The sequence below is a fragment of the Crinia signifera genome, chromosome 4, assembly GCF_055691185.1.
Source record: "Crinia signifera chromosome 4, ASM5569118v1, whole genome shotgun sequence".
Taxonomy (NCBI): domain Eukaryota; kingdom Metazoa; phylum Chordata; class Amphibia; order Anura; family Myobatrachidae; genus Crinia; species Crinia signifera.
In genome coordinates this window covers 211,431,284-211,448,413 of record NC_139220.1, presented here as the reverse complement: position 1 = coordinate 211,448,413, position 17,130 = coordinate 211,431,284, and the positions used below count along the sequence as shown (strand labels likewise).

The 17,130-nt window shown below is 40.4% G+C and overlaps 1 protein-coding gene across 4 annotated transcripts in view; it reads right to left on the bottom strand.

The window, feature by feature from the left end:
* The window catches only part of PRMT2IP (PRMT2 interacting protein), a 47,508-nt gene that overhangs the window by 2,213 nt on the left and 28,165 nt on the right, over positions 1 to 17,130 (bottom strand). Inside the window, exon 3 of one of the 4 annotated variants that reach the window (XM_083183718.1) lies at positions 8,374 to 10,345. The exons of 1 other annotated variant lie outside the window; for it this stretch is intronic. In XM_083183718.1, coding sequence (XP_083039844.1) covers positions 9,834 to 10,345 — 512 coding nt within the window. In that variant the 3' untranslated portion in view covers positions 8,374 to 9,833. Of the gene's footprint in view, positions 1 to 8,373; positions 10,346 to 17,130 lie in introns of those variants that run through there. 2 more of the 4 variants (XM_083183719.1, XR_014473479.1) reach the window with 2 other exon arrangements.

Genomic DNA, 17,130 nt, shown 5'->3' with positions numbered 1-17,130 from the left:
GCAAGGAGAATTCAACTTTTATCGATTGAAAAGAACCTAAAACTCCTCCTTCATACATCTGGCCGATTTCAACTATTCCTTTTAATCCCCAGATTTCCCTGACCTGGAGTTCTTTTAATTCTGCCAGGTAACGGGCATTATATAATGGTGTCTCTGGGTCAATACCTTGATTACCCAGTAAAGTCTCCGTTAGTCTCCACACCTTTACTACCTGTCCCACTATTGGTGGCCTCCTTTTATACATATTGCCTGATAATAAGATATGCAGTGGTGTATGACCGTATGACACAAAGTCTACCAGAGCCTCTACCATTTCCTTCTCCTCTCCCCTTTTTATCCACTTTTTAATATATGCCAGTTGAGAGGAGAGATAAAAAAAAAAAAAAAACCTCTGGTAGTGCATGGCCTCCATTCCCTTTACCTCTTGTTAATATAGCTTGCCTTAATGTAACCCTCTTATTGCCCCACAACACGGAAGAAATCAAGCCCTCTATTGTACGAAATATTCTCCGAGGCAAGTAGAGAGGAGAGTGCTGTATTATATATATAATTTTTGGTTGAATAATCATTTTTACAAGATTAACTCGGCCAGTTAAAGATAAAGGTAGCCTGCCCCATGGTCTGATTTTAGATTTGATATATTCAATCTGGGGTGTTAGATTAAGAGCTTCAAATTTTGATGTGTCCCTAGATACCCATATTCCTAAATATTTAACTTTGTCCACCCATTTCATAGGGGTAAGTGCATGCGATGTTGCTGGACAGGCACCCCTTAAGGGTAAAATGAACGATTTACTCCATTTAATCCCGAGGCCTGAATTTTTACCGAAATTATCAATTATCTCCAGAACCAAACAAGTTTTAAGTGAATCTGTGCATGAGGCCTCCTCTCTTCTTCATAATAGCTTCACGCTGCAACAGGTATTTGTTGATGTTTCAGTATGTATTTAACTTTACTTTAGCTAAACATTTTTTTAATGATTTCTTTAATTTAATTTATATATTTTTTAAATAATTTAGAAGTTCGTGAGTGACAAAGTTATAAAGTAAAACTTACTGTTGGAATTTAAACACCCAGGTCTTCGCTGGTGAAGGTTGAAGCACTGGGTAAGATGGTGTCGCTGGTGAAGGTTGTGACTGACAATTCATCTATCTACATAAACGTGCTGTCTTTGGTCACAGCAGAGGAGTCCATGTCACAATTGTATGACTCCTCAATAAGCAGTGGTGATGGAACGTTTGATTGACTGCATTCAGGTGTTGCACTGTTAGCAGCAGGGCAGCTTGGTGAGGACAGCACTATAGGATTGGCCAGGGCAGAGTTCCCAAATACATTAATACACTGGCCATAAAATGGCCAATCCATATGGGCAGCACCACTCTTTCTGCGGTTGTGACAATGCACTTTTTAGTAGTGTTTTCAAAGTGCATTCAATTTGTTCACTAACTACTGCTGGGTTTACTTAATGCCTGTCAGTGAATATATTGGGTATGTTATATGACTGTGGCATCCTTCACAGTGCCAGTGACCTGCTTTTTATTATCTCCTCCTCCCCTCTAATGGCCAGCATCCCCCGTACCGTTTTGTCTTTTCCAGTGAGCCATGTTATCTCCTTACCTCTCAGCAGCATTTAAAAGATAGCACATTTCAACTGATCCCCTAATTAGCTCTTTTCTTTCAAACCCAGTTTGCACCATTCATACTGGCAGCTACCCGTGCTGGATCTGGAAATAACCCTGGAAAAGTACCATGCCCATTCCCTGGTTAATAGACCCAGGTAGATGCACACACCTGTTCACACTCAGCCACTTCCCTGGTCCATCAGAGCTTGCCCCTGCAATATCCCAAGTGTTTGTGAGAATGGGGTATAATAGAATTATTTTTAATTTCCATCTTAAACAATATTTCTGCTTTTAACATAGATAGATAGATAGATAGATAGAATTTCTCATTGAGAATTCAAAGAAAATCACCCATCATGGTCATGTTTCAATATACCTTATAGTTATATTGACATGAGATCTTGTGGAAATGTAATATAAACCTATTTGTGCAATTTTACTTTTATAACCAGGAAACATCAAGGATTATTATCTATTTCCTGGTAATACTCATCCCTAATTACACCAATACCGGAGTTACTGACATACACATTCTCCTTATATAAATTGTTTAGCAAATATTTCTTTATTTATTAGCAGTTTCTTATATAGCGCACACTGATTCCGCAGCACTTTACAGAGAATATTTGACCATTCACATCAGTCCCTGCCCCAGTGGAGCTTACAATCTATATTCCCTACCACGTGTACATGCACACACACACATTCTAGGGTTAATTTTTTTCGGGAGCCAATTAACCTACCAGTATATTTTTGGATTGTGGGAGAAAAACGGAGTACCCGGAGGAAACCCATGCGAGTAAGGGGAGAATATACAAACTCCGCACAGTTAGAGCCATGGTGGGTATTGAACCCATGACCTCAGTGCTGTGAGGCAGTAATGCTAACCATTACACCATTCGTACTGCCCATACACTAGGATAATAGTAACATGTAAGGTCTTTCCATAACTTTGTGAAGTTAAAGATACTAAATCCCTAAGTTCTTGGTGCAATGGGATCCAAATAGTAATAGTAGGGAGCCAATAAACATATATTTTGTAGGAACAGCTTTTTGTTCTATTTTTGCACCTAGTAAACCCTATCTGCCTTAGCCAATAAAAAACTAATTACTCAGATTGTAACCAAATTAAAATATCTTCTCCCCTCCTGATAGAATCTATGCGGGAGATTTTTAATTGAGCCTCTCTCTTCCAATGAAGATAATACACATGAAAAACATGCTAATAGGTTTCTATTCCCGAATGTTGCTTACATGTATATGTCAGTATATTCTATCCTTCTCAGAAATAACAACTGCAGGACAAATCGGCGCTGTACTTTGTGATAACAGCCACTAGAAGTTGTGCTACTTTTCAGTGAAGTGACACACTGTGAGAGGTTACCTACACTTAAGATACAGGTCCTTATCCTCCTCCCATGACCCTGATACCATCTTCTGTACGTTCTTGATAATCCTTAAACTTATCCCTCCTAGTTCCCATCAGGAATGCTTTATAAACTAATTTCATAAAACTTACTTCTCTCCAAACGCTGCTATTTAATGGGCACTGCAGAGAAATCCAATAGCCCCAAATGCCACACACCTGACGCCATAGGTGCCGATTTATGTTTTTGCTGGTGGGAGCTCAAGCCAAAAATATAGAGGAGTGGCTTCATGGGGAAGGGGTGTGGCCACAAAATAATACCAATTTATATTATGGAGCACAGTTGTCTCCAATATTCAAATTACGGTAACAGAGTTCCACATACATAAATGCCCCTACAGTGCAGGTACATTCATTTCTTCCCGGCATACTGTTTCCCAGGTGGCGGGTCTGGCGATGTGGGTGCTGCAGCCGCAAATTAGCAAGTTAATATGGCGGCCCAGCAGCGGGACTCGGGCCCGTGGGTGCTCATCAATTTCCGTGTGTGCTCGGGCCCTTGAGCCCACAGAATCGGCACCTATACCTGATGCCGACCTTTTTCATGGTCTTTAGCACTGTTCACACATACACACCTTTTTGCAATCATTACATAGTTATCCTACAAACTCTTTACGGTTGTCATTCAATGTACTGAATCTTGGGCACTGTTTGACCATATAGCAGATCAGCCCAATATCCCCAAAATATAATAAAAAGCTCATCAACTTATCTCAGCGGTAGGTAAAAAAAGTTATCCTTCAATGGGTACAGGCCTCCACCCCCTCTTTAGACACAGTGACCTCACAACTACATTTTTGGTTCACTATGAACTGGTTGGAGACCTCATTACACAAGGAGTCGTTATCTCCAGCATTGTTTAATTGTTGGAACAAATTTATCCAAACCCTGCCTTCTCGCACCAAGATACCAATTCATACCTGCTGTCGAATTACTTCATGGTACTCTCTTCAACTCCTACAAAATACTCCTCATATTACCCTCTGATTCTGCTCTCTATTAGTACCTATCCCGCCCCGCCCCCCCCCCCCCCCCCCCTTTTATATTTTACCTTTTCTCTTAGTCTTTCCTATCTTTGTTTCCTACTGATTGGCTGGATCAGTCCATATATGGGATAGAGGTCCTGGCTTATTATTGAGCAAGTATTTGGTTATACTGTTTATTTACTTAATATTTGGTTGTTCTGTTTCCTTTTCTTGATTGTACTTTTGAGATATTTTATTGTTTTTTTTTCTCTTTTCTTTGAACATTATAACGGTGTTATGTATTCTACTCATATCTTTTCTCCTACCTGTGATACAAAGACAACTACCAGCACTTCCCTGTTCTTTCTTTATTACTGTGGGAGATCATTTCTTATTTCACCTTTCTAGTGTTGTTATCTGTTTGAAAATTTGGAAAATGGTTTTTGTTCCTCAATAGTACACTGTATGTCATTTTCTCTTTATTATTTGATGTACTGCTCTTGTCTTTTGAGGCTCAGCCTGGACGCTTATCATTCTTTATCACCTTTGGATTTATCTCTTTTATAAGGCTTAATACATCTACCTCAGTGTTCTCAGCACTTAGGGGTATTCAATCATTGATGGATTTTTCACCCAGGTGAAGAAAAAAAAAAAAAGATTTACCCTGAAAAAGGGCGAAAATTGCAGATTTTTTCCCCTGGGTCAAAAATACGGCACGGATTGATTACCCCTAAAGGGTAAATTCTCTAATTTCTCTATTGCATCCAAGAAATACAGAATCTTATTGGTGTGCATCAGTATTTTTCTGTTTCCTGCATAGTATTAAAAGCCTTTTGTCCAAACTATGGCCCTCCACAGCAGTTGTGAAATTACACATCCCAGCATGCCTTGCCATAGTTTTAGCATTCCCTAATAGAAAAACTGTCGCAAGGCATGATGGGACTTGTAGTTTCACAACAGCTGGAGGGCCATAGTTTGGACATGCATGCCTTAGGGTGTTCATTCCAGTCTCCAAGACATGGGTACTCTGATATTTTTACAGCATATGGGTCCTCAAAGGCATTGTGATCTTCCTGGAGAACTAAACACCTGGAATATTGCAATACCTTGAGAAGCAAGGCACAGACACACAGTAACGCTTGAGCAGCCCAGGAATAATCAAAGGGTTACCTGAAGGAGATGTTAGGGTAGCTAGCAGATCTTGTTATTGATTAAATATCCACTATTATGAATTTTACTTTTACTTAAAGAAATCTTTTGCTTAGACATTAGACCTTTAGAGAAACTATTAAAAACTACTTACAAAGTTGGTAATATGGATAGAAAATGTTCCCTCATATAAACATCTGGTGGAAGCCCATTTAAGGATGTGTCTGTATGATACATTAAAAGCTCGAGGTTACAATTGGCTCTGAAAAACCTTGGACAATACATTTAACAGTTAAGTAATTTTATTAAAAACCATAGATAAAATGTATGCATGTTTCCAGATGGCCAACTTTAACCCTGAGGCTCTGGATTTTAATGATTAGAGAAGTGTCCAGTATACCATAATAACTTTTTGTAATAAAATATATTACTAACATTCAAAAGTTTGGGTCACCCAGACAAAGTTGTGTTTTACATTAAAACGTATTTATTAAAGGAGTTGCAAAATCAATAATACATAATCAAGACATTGGCAAGGTTAGAAATAATGATTTTTATTTTAAATAAATAACTTTGTCCTTCAAACTTTGCTTTAGTTAAATAATGATCCTTTTGTTGCAATTATAACATTGCAGACCTTTGGCATTCTAACTGGTAATCTGAAGAAATGTTACCCCACGCTTTCTGAAGCACCTCCCACAAGTTGGATTGGTTGATGGGCACTTCTTGCATACCATACGGTCAAGCTGCTGCCTCATCAGCTCAATGGTGTTAATTGGTAACTGCACTGACAACTCCATTACAGACAAAATACCAGCTGCCTGCTTCTTCCCTAAATATTTATTGCATAATTTGGAGGTGTGCTTTGGGTCATTGCCCTGTTGGAGGAGGAAATTTGCTTCAATCAATCACTGTCCACGGGTATGGCATGGCAAAATGGAGTGATAGCCTTCCTTATTCAAAATCCAATTTTACCTTTACAAATCTCCCACTTTACCAGCACCAAAGCAGCCTCAAACCATAATATTAACTCCAACATGCTTGACAGATGGGGTCAGGCACTCTCCCAGCATCTTTCCACTTGTTCTGCGTCTCACAAATGCCCCTCTGCCTAGAAGACCAGCATCATGGAGTCACCTCTTCACTGTAGACATTGACACTGGCATTTTGCGGGTACCATTTAATGAAGCTGCCAGTTGAGGACCCGTGAGGAGTATATCTAAAACTAGAAACTCTAATGTACTTATCTTCTTGCTTAATTGTGCACCGGGGCCTCCCACTTGTTTCTACTCTAGTAAGAGGCTGTTTGTGCTGTTCTCTGAAGGGAGCAGTACACACACCATTGTAGGAAATGTTCAGTTTCTTGGCAACTTCTCGCATGGACTAGCCTTCATTTCAAATAACAAACTGTTGAGTTTCACATTAAAGTTATTTTTTTCTGGCCATTTTGAGAGCATAATCAAACCCACAAATGTAATGCTCAACCAGCTCAATGAAGGCCAGTTTTAAAGCTTCTCAAACAAACCCATGTTGCCTGTATTACCGGCTGGCTGTCCAGGTACGGGGGGGGGGGGGGGATGCCTTGGTTCAGGGGGAGCAGAGGGTTTGGATTGTGCTGCCCAGGTACTAGTGGGGGGGACCGAGCTGCCCAAGTACCAGGGGAGGAGGATACCAGTGTGGGGTCCTAAATACAGTTTCAGACCGCAAAAAAAACCTGTGTCTGAAACGGGTAGGACCCTGCTTTTATACCGTTTCCAAAGAAAACTTTTTTTGGAAACTGTAAAATCACTCTGCACCTTTCAGACCGCACAGATTACAGTTTTAAAACAGTTAAAAATCGTCAAAATACAGGTTTTTTGGTGCAGTCTGAAAGGGGCATAACTAAATTGGGAAACGGGAAAAAACAGATACTTGAGTTGGATAGACACCTGGGGTGGCTGCTATCCACGCATGTAACATATGGTTTAGTGAATGCGTAGTTGAGTGGACTCTGGGTGCGTCACAAGTATGGTAAAATATAGAGAGAAAGCAGGTTTCTGCTGTTGCCATGGGTAACCCACCTGGCTCTGGTGTCTGAAAAGTGCAGAGTCAGTAGTGAGGGCCCACGATGCAGGTGCTGCTGTCCACTGAGTATAAGCAATGTTTGTAGTGAACAGTGGATGAGCGATTTGTGCACGGGTAGTGAAGCACAAGAAGGAACAAAAGTTACTCTGCCAGTGGTTCTCGGTGCATTACAATGTTACCATGTTATCAAATTACATTTCAGGGGAAGAACATATAGAGCATATGGGTATACCCCATACCCTCCAACATGACCCATTCCATTAGGTACAAAATGCTCTGTTCCTGGACTTCCCTGCCAGTGGCAGTTACAGAGGTGGGACTGCACCCTAGGTGTCTATCCAACTCCAGTATATGTTTTTTCCAGTTTCCCATATTACTTACTTTGCCTGCACTGTATCAGTATCCATTTAGAGCTCACATCAATTGAGAATACGCTCATGTTAACACCCCAAAGGATACAGATTGTTACACTGTGTAACACTCATTTCACTCTATACAATGTTATGTGTTATTTGCAAGTTTGGTATGTAATGAAACTCTTGACATATTTGTATGTTTTATTACCTAATGACTGACACAATTATCTTAGGACAACTTGTCTGGGTGATTCTTTTGTATCAGTTCTAAAAAAGTGCTGTAGACAATTTTAATTTCCATGCTAATTACAGGTTATGTTAATAATTTGATTCTGATACAAGTTTCACTGCTTTATCGTCCATGTTTTTATATGGCTTATCCCTTTTATTCTTTAATCTATTGTCTATTCGGGGTTTATAAAAGTAAAAAATGTGTCCTTCTGTCTTTCTATACAAACCTAGTTTACAAGCGAAGATCGTGAACTTTTACATAATGCTTGTGTCGACCTAATGACCTGTTGACCTTCAGTCATGTCAACTTTCATGCTTGTCAACCTAGTTGCTGTCTAAAAAATATCTCTTATAGACAATTGCAACTGAGGCTGGCTTCTTTAAAGACTGATATCTATTGACTTGTTAGAATGGAGCAATGTGCTATTATTATGACTATGAATTAGCTTAGTTTGAAGGGATAAATATTGACAGAGTTCAACTTGTTGGTAGTAACATTCAGTTATCATCACTTTAAAAGTATTAGTATTGAAATAAAAATAAATACATAGACTTTTAAAAAGGATGTGCATATTTTTTTAATGTTGTCTAGATTAAGGCACTCATCATCCCTTAGATTACCCAATTAATACATAAATCGAAATGGTGTAGAGCATGTTACATGGAACAATGAAAAAAAGCATAAAACCACCCTGCATCACATTGACAGTTATTAAGATGCAGGTGAGGCTAAGTGGAATACGCCATGTAACCTTTTACAAACAAAATGCAATATGCACTTATATTTGATCACATAACATACCCCAAGAGAAGTAACAAGGTTCAATTCCCTATAGAAAACTGACATTATGGGCCAAATGTAATAGGGTGTGAGAATCAAAAAGTGAAACATTTTAGGAAATTTTTCCCATTTTTTAAGGCATCAATCATTTACACTGAAAAACAAAAAAAAAAAAACAGGTTGATTTTGCCATGTAATTGATTGCTGCTTTAAAAAAAAAAAAAAAAAACACACATCGGAAAACTCTCCCACAATCTCTCACTTTCTGATTCTTATACCCATATTACATTTGATAGAAAACCTAGGATAAGATAAAGGTAAAATAATTTTGCAACAATAAAAATATGGATGTGCTGTTCAATCCCTGTGTGGTAGGCGTACCCGATACAATGGCCCAAATGTAATAAGCCTCAATGTGCGTGAGCCAGCGCAATTTTGCCAAGATAGTCACCATATTTAAAGCGGCAAATAATGTTAAAAGGCCAAACCGGGTTTTCCCAACATTGGAAACACAGATAATAAAAATACCGACAAGCATTGGCAGACAGTCAAAATGCCAACATTCATTATGCGGACATGGTCAAAATGTCGACATGTGTGGTGACTATGTCAACATGGACACCATATAACAGTGTGCCACGTCCCCTTGCATGACACGCTTTGAGCACACTGTTATAATCTAACTTTATGCCCACCTGGAAGTAAAAGAAAGTCTATTTCACAGAAAAATCACAAAAAAACATTTTGACCATGTCGGAATTTTGACTGCCAATGGTTGACACTATTTTGGCCATCTGTAAATTAACTGTATCCCGCTCCCACATATGGTGGGTTATTACATTTAGCACCATGTCTAAAAAATTTAAGCAGAGAGATCCAAGAGAACTGTAACAAGCTGACTGAGCCTATTTATTTAGAGACCTCCTTACCCTAACATACTTTACAGCTGCAAGTAATGCCTCAACTTATCATAAAACTATTGCCTGGCCAAGAACATTTTGCAGATACTTCTTGTTAAATACATAAAAATCGTACAAAACCACAAAATCAGCAGTGTAACATTTAAAAAATTAAAATCTCACAATACACTTCCGTTACCAAGATACCTGGATAAAAATGTATATTAAAAAAAAAAAAAAAAAAAGATTGAAACCAATAGGATCCTTCAGAGTAGTCCAGCCAATCTGTGTGCTCCAGGCCTGCCTGTCAGCTGTTATTGGCAAATGCTTTTAACCTATGCTTCAATTTTCCAACTGTAGCCAGCCTTTCTCATAGTCCTGCAATAATTCCAAAAAATACCTGGTGCCAGGTTCATCATCATACCACACTTCATACTGGGTGTCACGTGGTTTGCGTGAACGACGATGCACACGCAGGACTCTACCACTGAACCAAACTTCTTGATCACCATCATCAAACAAGTGGCGGATACGTTTGCCTACTAAATCTGGAAAACCTTTCATAGTGTTACAATTATGGCGACCCTTCCTCCTTCGTTTGTAAGTAAACATTGCGCGTGGTCTGTAACTGTTTTTACGGCAAACACCTTTATTCTGTAAATTGTCTGCATCTCTCTGGTTTAGGGGCCTTAGTCTATGGGCCTTATACACATGGGTTCCAGATCGCTTGCAAATTCTCTTTATCTTTAGAATTAAGGATGCTTTGCCTTTCTTTGGTGGATCAATCTGTTCCTGGTTTGACAAATTAGTTTTTTGGCATTCTTCTTTATCGGTCCTTTTCCTTGAGCACTTATCTGTTGAAATAGTTAGATGAAGTATTAAAATAGCAAATAAAAAAAATAAAAAAATAAAAGCAAGCAAGCATGCATAGCTTAAAGACAAAAAAAATCAAATGGTGACAGGCAAAATAAAAAAAAATTGCGACAGCAAGGAAAAAGCTAAATTAAAAAAAGGGAAGCATTTAAAAAGAATTTTCTTATCAGACCTCAAATACAGTATATATATACACACACACATACATATACACACACACAATTTGTTTATAGTGACTGTTAAAAAAAAATTAAATTGAGTGAGCCGCCCACCAGCCCGCACACCACCGCCCTCCACCAGCTCTCGCCAGCTAAGGGTTGGCTACATCTGTAGCAACATGTAGGCATTTTCTGAGTGATTTTGCTTAATCTAACCACATTGCTAAGAAATTGCCCCTACATCGCTGTGTGTGTGTAGGGGCCATCTCCCGATGATTAATAACCCACACGTTCTTGTCATGGCCAGTGTTCTCACATCACTCAACACACATAGCTGTGCAATGCTGTGTGCCGAGTGATCTGAGCGATCTAGCATTGCTCAGATCACTCTCCTACACACGTCGCTTCTGTCTATGAAGTGAATGCAAGTAAATGCAAGTAAATGCAAGTAAATGCAAGTAAATGCAAGTAAATGCAAGTAAATGCAAGTAAATGCAAGTAAATGCAAGTAAATGCAAGTAAATGCAAGTAAATGCACAGGTGGAGATTTACTAAACGGAGGTTTTGCAATTTACTAAAAGGCAAACACACAAAATCAAATATTAAAGCACCAGTTCTGAAACTACATTATGATTTTTACAAATAAAATGTATGTACAATATATCAAGCAAATGTTGACACTGCTTGCAAATCTGCATTCACATTTTTATTTCATAAAGTAGGCAAAATGTTGTATAATTTCATCCCATGGACAACTATTATTTATGATGGGCAACACTTCATGATAGACCAGCCTTCACAGCACACTCCTGTGTCATATGCATATGCAGAAGCGTCCTCAGGAGGGATTACTGAACCAAAATACAGGGTGCCATATCTGGCTACTACTCAAAAGGTGTAACTAGCATGGGTGCAGTTGCTACAAGGCCCAGAGCGCCAACCCTTGCCTTCCCAAAGGGATAGTATGTGTGATTGTTCACCTCATAACTTTCCATGTGTGCAACCAGGAAGTGGACTGTCCCATGGAAGTGTGTGGGTGTGTGGTGAGAGGGGTGGAGAGTGGGGCTACAGTTTGAGCCTTGTACATGGCTGCACCAAACAACATTTATAGCAGTGAATGTACACAGGTTGCTGCTCCCTTCTACAACTGGCTCATATACTGATCTGTAGACACTGCAGCCTTCCCCATCTACATGTCACATACAAAAGCAGGCAGCCACCTTCACTCCGCTCCTGGCAGCTTGCCAGTACCCATCAGCTACATCTCCAATGATTGCCCAGCATGTCCAAGGATTACTCCAAAGGATCTACTGCCCAGCACTCCAGTGGCCTATAACCGGAGGCCCTGGACCTCTCTTGCAGTGCACTGATGGCCTGTTTTTCTGGGGACTAACAATTTTATTTTGGTAATTAATTTTATAATATGCATGTATTATAAAGTAGTAAAAAAACCAGCACAGGAATACCAACAGCTGGAATCTTGAACATGAGTATGCCGGGGAGGTTTAGGGTTGCTGGTAGAGGGTAAGGATTAGTATAGTGGCAGGTTTCTGACTGAAGTATGGCAGTTGGGAGGTCGTATTATGACCGATGGGCATCCTAACTGCCAGTATCCCAAACCCAACCCTTGTCTTACTTGTATATACACTATCATAATATCTTTGTAGGAATGATTATTGTGTAATTGAGGTCTGTAACATGTTCTGCAAAACTTGCTTAGTTTGCACCAGGTGACCACAATATCATAGATTGGTTAGCTAGCATCCAAGAAATAGGGAACTGGAAAATTAAGCTTAAGGAAGTTTTCATTTCAATATGTGGAAATAAACCATTAGGGGATATACTATTATTTTAATAATAATTTTTATTCCAAATTACAGTATTTGGTATATGTACACGATTGACTTGTTAATCGTTTATTTTGATTGGTCTACCTTGTGTAAGGAGCTGGCAATTTTATGCCTTTGCCTGCTCTGTGTATACACATCTAGCTGAATAAAAATCTTCAAGGAGACTTCATTTGTTGATTATTAAATATCCATAACAATCATCTATATTGTTCAGTGTGTACCCACTATGTTGTTAACAATGCTCGCTTCTGCGGATTAATGATGATAACCCTTGATTGACTGATCATGCAGTCCAATCTAATGGGAACATCAATTACTTCATGTTCGACAGGGGTCCCCGTCATGACAGTGAGCAATATCATTAAGTATAGTCAAGGGTTTACCCACGGGTCATCAATTTTCATGGCCCCGTAGTTAACGAGCAATGTGTACGAATCTTTACATTTCTTACTTTCTGCTCTCCATTCACTGACTGTCCATCAGTGTCACTCTCTCTCTCTCCTGGATTAAGTCCTCCTGAGTTGTCAGCTCTACTTGGCTGGATTCACCTCTTTCCTGTGATCAGTCCAAAGTCAGTTGTGTTACACTATGGGGCATAATCCCATCTATCTCATACTGCAATGGGGTAATTCAATTAGCAGGGAATAACCTGTGCACTAATCCCTTACGGAAAGTCAGCAAGAAAGGAAAAAAGGCACCATTGGGGCTAGAGCGCAGGAGAAATAGGCTACTGTAAGATGCTCAAACAACTCAAGCTAGAGCTGCTTTAGGATTGGCTGTTGTGGGAGAGGGGGAATATGTTCCTTCCCTCAGGGTGATGCTGAAACCGGGCAAAGTCATCTAGTGTCTATTACAGTTGTCTTCAAAATTATTCAACCCCCACTGAAATTGAATGTTTTGGCCAGTTTGACATTGATTTTGATCATTCAGTCATCTTGCTTACATTTACATGAAAGAGGCACTTGTAGGTCAGAGAAATATAAACTTAAGTTTATAATGAAATAACCACAAATGTCTTTTCTGTGCTCACATCATTATTAGTTTTTATTCAACCCCCAAGTGACATTCAATCTTAGTACTTAGTACAACATCCTTTTACAGTTATAACAGCTTTTAAACGTGAAGCATAGCTTGACACAAGTGTCTTGCAGCGATCTACGGGTATCTTCGCCCATTCTTCATGGGCAAAAGCCTCCAGTTCAGTCAAATTCTTAGGCTTGCGCACTGCAACTGCTTTCTTTAAGTCCCACCAGAGGTTCTCAATCGGATTTAAGTCTGGTGACTGCGATGGCCACTCCAAAATGTTCCAGCCTTTCCTCTGCAACCATGCTCTAGTGGACTTGGAGGTATGCTTGGGATCATTGTCCTGTTGAAAGGTCCAACGTCTCCCAAGCCTCAGGTGTGTGACGGACTGCATCACATTTTCATCCAATATCTCCTGGTACTGAAGAGAATTCATGGTACCTTGTACACGCTGAAGCTTCCCTGTACCTGCAGAAGCAAAACAGCCCCAAAGCATAATTGACCCTCCGCCATGCTTCACAGTAGGCAAGGTGTTCTTTTCGTCATATGCCTTGTTCTTCCTCCTCCAAACATAGCGTTGATCCATGGGCTCAAACAGTTCTAATTTTGTTTCATCAGTCCACAGAACACTATCCCACAACTTTTGTGGTTTGCCCACATGACTTTTGGCATACTGCAGTCGACTCTTCTTATTCTTGGGAGACAGCAAGGGGGTGCGCCTGGGGGTTCTGGCATGGAGACCTTCATTACGCAGTGTGCGCCTTATTGTCTGAGCTGAAACTTCTATACCCACATCTGACAAATCTTTTTTCAGTTCCTCAGCAGTCACACGGGGACTTTTATCCACTCTACGCTTCAGGTAGCGCACAGCAGTCGAAGTCAGGATCTTCTTTCTTCCACGACCAGGTAGCATTTCAATAGTGCCCTTTGCCTTGAATTTGCGAATGATGCTTCCTATGGTGTCTCTTGGTATGTTTAACTTCTTTGCAATCTTCTTATAGCCATTGCCCTTCCTGTGAAGACAAATCACCTCTTCTCTTGTCTTCCTGGACCAGGTACTTGTGTATTTTGGCGGCGCCCATCGCATCGCATACCATAACACATACGATGGTATGCGATGCGACGCGATATCGTACGATAGTGCACGATGGCATACAATTTTGAAATTGTATGCCATTGTACATGGCATACGATGCCATACGATGCGATGCGATGCGATTAAACATTGTATAAGCACCCTAATGGGTGCTTATACTATGTTAAGCACCCAAATGGGTGCTTACAATGTTAAATGCACCCCCACGCCACCCCCCACTATAAACGTGAACCCGAAGCGTGGCGAGCGCAGCGAGCCCGCGAGGGGCGGCGGTACGCGTCCTACGACCTTTTCATACCCCCACTATCCACGTCGGCGTGGAGTTGAGAATAGAATAGTGTGGCGAGCGCAGCGAGCCACCGAGCCCGAAGCGTGGCGAGCGCAGCGAGCCCCGCGAGGGGACGCGGATACCTTCACAGGTAAACGCGTCCCCTCGCGGGCTTCACAGGTGTCCGCGTCGCCACGGACACCTGTGAAGCCCGCGAGGGGACGCGTATAACTGTGAAGGTATCCGCGTCCCCTCGCGGGGCTCGCTGCGCTCGCCACGCTTCGGGCTCGGTGGCTCGCTGCGCTCGCCACACTATTCTATTCTCAACTCCACGCCGACGTGGATAGTGGGGGTATGAAAAGGTCGTAGGACGCGTACCGCCGCCCCTCGCGGGCTCGCTGCGCTCGCCACGCTTCGGGTTCACGTTTATAGTGGGGGGTGGCGTGGGGGTGCATTTAACATTGTAAGCACCCATTTGGGTGCTCAAAAGCACCCTTTAGGGTGCTTATACGATTTTTGGTCGTATAGGGGGTCAAAATCGCGTCGCATCGCATCGCATGCCATCGGGTGCATGGCATGCGATGCGATGCGATCTGTTCGTCGAACGACGGACATCGGGGGCGCCGCCAAAATACACAAGTACCCTGGACCATTCTCTTGACTTCACCATGTTTGTAACCACACCAGTAAATGTCTAGAAGGAGCTGAGTATCACAGTCATTTTAAAGCTGCCTAATTGGTGCTTATTATGCTTGATTGGTGCTCGGTGACATCCACAGGTGTTTTCAATACCTGATTGAAAACACCAGAGTTAACCTCTCTTCTTCAGAGTGGTAGTCTTTAAGGGGTTGAATAATTGTGGCAATGAAGAAACCACAAAATACGCATTTACTACTGTGTTATATAAACAATTGATGTCAGTTTGGTTGCATTTGGTTCTTTAAAACGTCCTTGTAGGATTTCATTCTGAATACAATTCCAAATGTACACTATAGTCCCTAAACCCCTTTACAGCATTGGGGGTTGAATAATTTTAAACACAACTGTACATTAGCAGGGTTTCAAGGGGGGTGATAGGCCTGCCTATTTTATCAGTGCCAGTTCCCACAATTTCTGATGGCAGACCTGTGTACATAGGTGCTAATGGTAAAGCGCTGCATAATTTGTGTGCGCTATATAAGAAACTGTTAATAAATAAATAAATAATAGTTGGAACTTGCAGTGACACAGTATGCAGTCATTAGGCCAACAGTGTCACCATGCAAGTGGACATGGTACACTAATACTGTGTCCATGTTGATCCATGTTGACATTAACACCAAAAAATAAAAAAAAATAAGTATATGAAAAACTTGTCAACTTTTTCCACGTGTCAGCCTTCTGCCTGTCGACCTATAGAAGTCGAACGATTGACCGTCAACCTAACAATCCACACCCCCAGTGGCACACGTTTGCACTACAAATGGTGCCCCTAGGATTGGACAAAGGTTCCTCATCTTAACCCTTTGAGTACCAACATCTCTGAGAAATGTGCAAAATATCCTCTACAAATGCCAGCATCGCTCACATTTGTTATATAAATTAAAATGATTGTAAATGTTGTGTAAAACACTATTATATTTCCTATGTAAAGTAAACATTACAGGTCATTATGATGAATAAAAAGGTTTGCTTGCCAATTTTTACACCTATTTTGACATATTCACTTGGCACTCAAAGGGTTTTATTCTTAATGCCTTGTTGGAAAATGTACTAATACTGGCTTCTTCATATTTTACATTCAAATTAGCTCCTTTATAAAATGATTGCTTCCACCCAAATGAAAGTCAATGTTGACTTCCACTTATGTTATTTTTTGTTGTTGTTGTTCTGCTCAAAGAAAATGCTAAAACACCCATCAGAGCCAAGTCAAAAAATAATAAAACCAAAACCTTTTCCCTGACTGTTTGTACTATGCCCAGGTGATGTAAATGTTAGAAGCCACAGGTTAGTATGTTTATCAGAGCAATGAAATCCACATGTGAAGTAGTGTCAGCCTGTAAATGGCACAAAACCACTGCTTAGTAAATCTCCACCTCACATTATTGGTGCGTATTGGATATTATCATAATTCAACTAAAGTTTTTTCTCTTTATTTTTCTTATTCTTTCCTTTCTGGCCTCCAAAATGCAGAATGGGTCTCCATCCATTTGGTTTTATATGCCAGAGCATTAATAAATAAAAATTTGTTAACCAGTTAAGTAATTTCACTTTTTTATTAGAAATTACAGCAATCCTTCCACCTTAGTTCTTAATACAGGGAGCAAATAGTCTAAAAAATGACAGAAGCTGATTGGTTAGTGCTTTATCTATCCCCCTTTGAAATCCTTGA